Source organism: Poecilia formosa, unplaced genomic scaffold (assembly GCF_000485575.1).
Source record: "Poecilia formosa unplaced genomic scaffold, Poecilia_formosa-5.1.2 Scaffold629, whole genome shotgun sequence".
Classification (NCBI taxonomy): Eukaryota; Metazoa; Chordata; class Actinopteri; order Cyprinodontiformes; family Poeciliidae; genus Poecilia; species Poecilia formosa.
Window position 1 is genome coordinate 102,140 of NW_006800568.1, and position 5,930 is coordinate 108,069.

The window sequence follows — 5,930 nt, forward strand, 5'->3', positions numbered from 1 at the left end:
GGGTATATATTTGTATTTGCGACAGAAACCATCGGGGAAAAGCCTGAGTACTCTGCTGCCTCCTAGCTATACCTGGATTTTACCTGAGAAGTTTGGTAAGAGATATTAAATTAAAATGAGTTCATAGGCTGCAGCATCTTGTAACACCATTTAGATTGATCTGAAAACAATGTTTTACTGTATTTTTTTGCACCATAAAAGGAGGACAGGATTTTATTGGCACAAGAAGATTTAAATATTACTTGACGTGATGGATAAGTTCTGTTTCTTTTTGAAAATGTAGATTATGTTTGACATTTTTCTCTGGAGGTAGGTATTGCAGCTTTCAAGTTCAGTTAAACAATGCCACAAAATCTTGCCAAACGTTGCACCTATGTAGATCTGAATTGCCAAAAAATAGGAGTCAAAGAGCAAAGTTGTGGAACAGAGTACTGACCTGGTTTTTCTAAGTTTAATATATACGTTTGACAGCCTACTGTTTTTCACTAACCTTTTCAATTTTATTTTGATTGTGACTCTGTGTTTATATAAGAAAAACAACTAAGGATGTGTTTAAATTTATTTTCACATTTTTATCTGTGGTCTGTTTGTATTTTTTATTTTTGTCTTTCTAGATGATTTGATTTTGACTAAATGAAAGGGTTTCTACAACTGAAGTCACAAGGCTGAAGACAAGATTCAAAGCAGAGCACAAGAAGACAAGAAAAAACAAGAAGTTAATCCAGGAGGACACTACAAATATTGCCTGTCACAAGACTATTGAATACTGTAGAAAGCCTCATTCTAAGCCTGTAAAAGAACACACAAAATGTTTAAAAAAGTGAAGACAAATAAGGAAGCTGAGAGGGAGAAAAAACAAAAGAGAAAAGCAGTTAAACAGACAGTAGAGCAAGAACCCAAACAAAAAACTAAAGAAGAAAAAGGGAACATGAATCTACTGAAAAATAAACCCTGTTCTTTAACAGAAGCGGTTCAACCTCGGAAAGACCTTTCTATCAGTAGCATAAATGCACCACATAAGGAACTAATGCTAAAGATAACAGATAAATCAAAAGATCTAAAGATAATCAATGAGAGGGTCCCTTCTGTAAAAAATGATTTAGATCAAGAACAAGAGAAACATAAGCCAAAAATGAACAAAGGTTCTGAAGACCAAAGTAAAATAATATATATAAAAGCAAAAAATGAAGACACCAAAGCTATTCTGGAGCAGCAGGATGATGAAACAGTTGTCAAAGGTAGGGCACAGAGCCTACTGTTTGATAAAACCGAAATGGCATCCCTTGGACACAACATGAGAAAGGCGGTAATAAATTCTGATGAAGAAACTTTACAGTGGGATGTGGGTGAAGGGTTATATTTGATACCCCCAAGAAAAAGATTAACACCTTTTTTCAAGATGACTGATTGGATTCAAAAGAAAATGCCACAAAAAATAAATTTACGGAAGAAGATTTCTGCTCTGACTAAAGCAGTTGGTATAACCAGCTGGCTTCAAATCTTAAGGCAAAAACAAAGCAGCAGCAGATCTGGGGACCAAGTTTTTAGACACAGGGTGGCTAAGAGGATTGTATGTAAAACCAGGGTAGCTAGTCAAAAAAACAAAATTTCTACAGAGGACAAACTTAAGAAAGAAAAAACCAGGCCCCAGGAAACCACAGAAGAAGTAGCAATGGTCAGCGATAAAGAGCTAGATGCCAAATATGCAGTAGTACTTCCTAGAGTGAAAAAACTGGCAAAGGCAAAGACAGCTGAGACACATAAGACAGTTCCTTCAGGAGGACACACTACCTGCAAGGCCAAACCCCCAAAGTCAGGAGCTAAACTGGTACTTCCTTCCAAACCAGATCTCAGTCTCCTGAAGTCCATGAAAAAGTCATTGCTGGAAAGTTTGCTATCAGATGAAAATATGGAAAACAGGGGTAGTAAGTTTCTCAACAACTCAGAAGAATTATCCATACAAAAGAACATTACCAGTAGAGCTATGTTAGAAAACCAAGATAGAGTCAGTGTGCTACGTGGTACAAGAGACAAACTAAAAACTTCTCAGATTAAACTTAGCAAGATGTCAGTGGGAATGTTAGGCAATGGACTAGCACAACCCAAGTGTGCACATACAGATGTAGAAGTGACTGACCACACACAAAGGTCTGTATCTCAATGTTCTTCAAATGAAGTGACAAGTTTTGCAAAAATAGGTGTCTGTGCATTGTATGAAGAAGAAGCAGAACGAGAAGTTGCACTATTGATGGGGAGGAATGGATTAAATACTATTGCCCAGCCAAAGTTTCACTGGACTGGAAACAACCAGATGAGTGGAGACCCTCAGGTGTGTATTCTTTAATACTATTTTCAATATTTAAACAAATAACTATTTGTTCTGATGATTTGACACCAAAGCACCATAAAATAAATGGTTTAATAAGTTGCAACTATCTGCAAAAATCTTTTGAGTTGCAGACTTGGCTTCGGACAGAAAACTTGCTTCCCCATCAGACAGTTGAGAAGCTAACTAGGTGGACAGTCTATGATGATGATGGACAAGCTAGGACTCATAGTAGCAGGGGACACTGGGAATCAGAAGATCCAACCCAAGAGATGCTTGAGACTCAGCTAATTAGCACACAGGTATTGTTACCTTTCCTTTAAATATTTTTACCCCTTTGTAGAATTCCTCTATTTGGCTTTTTTGTCACACTTAAAGGTACGGTATGTAACTTTTGTCCAGGAAAAATGCATTTCTGCAGATGGTATTTGTAGCACTAGGAAGAAGTGGATGAGCATGATTTTCTTTTTTATACAGATGATCTGTCTCAGGGGCGCCGTATAGGGGAGAAAAGTTGGGACAATTCCAAGGGCCCCTGACAGACAAGAGGCCCTCCACAAATTTGTTTTTGTTGTTGTTGTTCATAGAAATAAAAAAAATATTTTAAAAAACTGGGGCCCTGTCAATTATAAAATCAACCAGATTGTGTTTTCTAAAATTGTCTTTGGCAGTACAAATAAAATGTTACAAGACCACTCCCAGACCAAAAAGCACACATCCATATTTGCACTGAGCCCCCGTCCCCTGGATCTGCATGAAATGGGTTTCTGCTTAGCATACTTGACGGTGATGATGTTCAGCAGCAGTTAGTAGAAGACAAGAACAACTGTGGCAGTTACTATGCTGCTAAGGAAAATTATAAAGTCAGGCTTTAAAAAAAACGTAGAGATAGAGAGACAAAAAGACAAGAGTGCCAATTTGTAACCCAGTTTTTCTCCAAGAGAGATGAGTAGACTGTGTGAGATGATCAACCATTTAGCATAGCTTAGCTACCCACTATTGTTTGCCTCCATTTCACTAGCATTCAATGAACGAAGGAAATAAATTACCAACATTTTCATATATTTAGCTTGTCCCTGTACCTTTTATCACACTTTGCAACAGATGAATCAGACAGCAGCAGCTCTAACCACGTTCCTCCTATAGCCTGTCCTCTCCTAAGTTAAATTAAAGCTCCAGAATGTAACTTATATAAAAATATATTTTTTACATATTTGTTAAAATTGTCATTATGTTGTGACAGTATGGCATGAGAGATAATCTCTGAAAAATGTATTTCATCTGCCTTCTCCCAGTGCCATCTAGAAATAACCAATCAGAGGTAAGCGGTGGGTTTTAGCAATGTAAATCACAATCTCATGTGGCTGCTCAGCCTCCCTCCCCTTGCCCTGTGCCATGCTGTAGCTAGTCATAAGTTTCGCAACAATAAGTTGTTTCTCCACCATTAGCACATTTAGTGGTGAATGAATGAGTTGACTGACAGCACTAAGACCCTCCTTATGGTTCTGATTGGTTGTTTTTGGCCAGAACATTGCATTACTTTAGCCAGTAATAGTAGTTCAGAGAGGAGGTGAAGGAGATTGACTTTTTTTTTAACAAATTGTCACGACATGGTGCCAGCTTTTAAAAAATATGGAGAAAACATATATTTTTTATTAAAGTTATATACTGCAGCTTTAATAAAATGCAACTACATAGAATTTTATGAGAAGTCTGGATTGCTTCATGTATATTTTGCATGTTGCCTATAACTGTTGCACATGGGGAGAAACATTTCAGTAATCTAAAACTGATAGAACAAACTTAAGCAATCTACTTGCATACTGTATGCAGACTGTTTCATGTAAAATTCACTAGCAGTGAATATTGGGCTAGCATCAGTACTGAACCAAAGAAAGCAAGGCAGTTGCCTTTAAAAATTGTGACACTATTGATGGGCCACTTGAACTCAAGAAATTGTAACAGCAGCTGTGCAGGGGCGTCCAATTAATTTTTTTGTCACGTGGTCCAAGGTTCCTGGTGGCGCCCCTGCTCATACCATAATGTCACAATAGTGACAGATTTAACAAATATTTAAAACAGTTTTTAAATAAAAGTTAAATACTGTAACTTAATGCTTCAAGTCAACAAAATGAAATGAACTATCAGACAAAATTACACTGAGTAAGCAGAAAAAAAGTCTCAAATGATGTCATTAATTAAGGAAAATAAAACTGTCCATACCAATTTGGGCAAGTTTCAAAATTTGCCACCTCAACATTTTAAAAGCTCATGCCACTTTTGCAACAGCTGCCCTTCTGGATTTGTGATCTCATTTTCATCTCATCCAACAGAGTGAGAACATCAATGTGAAAATGCTGGGTAAAGACTGCTCAATAATGGGAAACAATAAATAAATGATGAATACATTACCTCTCCTTGGGTTGCCACCTTATTGTGGTGGAGGGGTTTGAGTGTCTCAATGATCCTAGGAGCTATGCTGTCTGGGGCTTTAAGCCCCTGGTAGGGTCACCCAAGGCAGACAGGTCCTAGGTGAGGGACCAGACAAAGTACAGCCCGAAGACCCCTATGATGAACACAAACTTTGGACTTGGTGTTCCCTCGCCCGGACGCGGGTCACCGGGGCCCCACTCTGGAGCCAGGCCTGGATTTGGAGCACGATGGCGAACACCTGTTGGCCGAGCTTTTACCCATGGGCTTAGCCCGAAGAGGAGACGAGGGTTCCCCTTCCAATGGGCTCACCACCTGTCGGAGGGGCCAAAGGAGTCAGGTGCATTTTGCAATGGGCGGTAGCTGAGGGAGGGGACCCTGGCGGTCCGATCCTCAGTTGCAGAAGCTGGCTCTTGGGATGTGGAACGTCACTTCTCTGGTGGGGAAGGAGCCGGAGTTTAAGTGTGTGAGGCTGAGAGGCAGTGGTGTGGAGGAAGTACTCAAAAATTGTACTTAAGTAAAAGTACAAATACACAGACAAAAATGTACTCAAGTAAAAGTAAAAGTACCACATTAACATTTGACTTAAGTAAAAGTAAAAAAGTACTGGCTTTTAAAAATACTTAAGTATTAAAAGTAAAAGTACTTACTGAATGCATTACCTAATCGCATTAAGTGTACCGATCGTATTTAATTTTAATACATCAGAAATGTGCCATTTTAATGAACAATGTCACAGATAAAGCATGTTTTTATTGTGTTTACTCTCTTTAACATAGTATATGTGATTCTATGCATCATAATTTCAGGGATGGAAACATCTTGTTTCCTGTCCTAACATAACATGAACTTCACGTTTTTTTTTTGCCACTACTGGCATTTATTTTGAAAGAAATCCAACTGAAAGGGTGGACAGGGGAGGACATGGAACCAAGGAGTCACGTAGCAGAGTTGTAGTCTAAACCACTGAACCCGAGACCAAATCAAGCACCCCGCGCTACATAGCACAATAAAATTAAATTGCTTCTCAAATTGATCTGAAAGATCCACATTCCCATAAAAACACCTAGATATTAAATACTTAGAGCTGAAATAAATTTAACCAGTATCAATTCAAACTCTTCTTCATTCTGTTTTGCTTTCATCTCTGTGCCACAATCTGCAGATCTGCAGA

General features: G+C 38.4%; 1 protein-coding gene across 1 annotated transcript in view; it reads left to right on the forward strand.

The window, feature by feature from the left end:
* Window positions 1-2,363: 2,363 nt before the first annotated feature.
* Window positions 2,364-5,930, forward strand: part of LOC107834451 (myosin-1-like) — a 40,201-nt gene continuing 36,634 nt past the window's right edge. Inside the window, exon 1 of the mRNA XM_016665878.1 lies at window positions 2,364-2,628. Within this exon, the coding sequence (XP_016521364.1) occupies window positions 2,599-2,628 (30 nt within the window). The 5' untranslated portion in view covers window positions 2,364-2,598. The remainder of the gene's footprint in view (window positions 2,629-5,930) is intronic.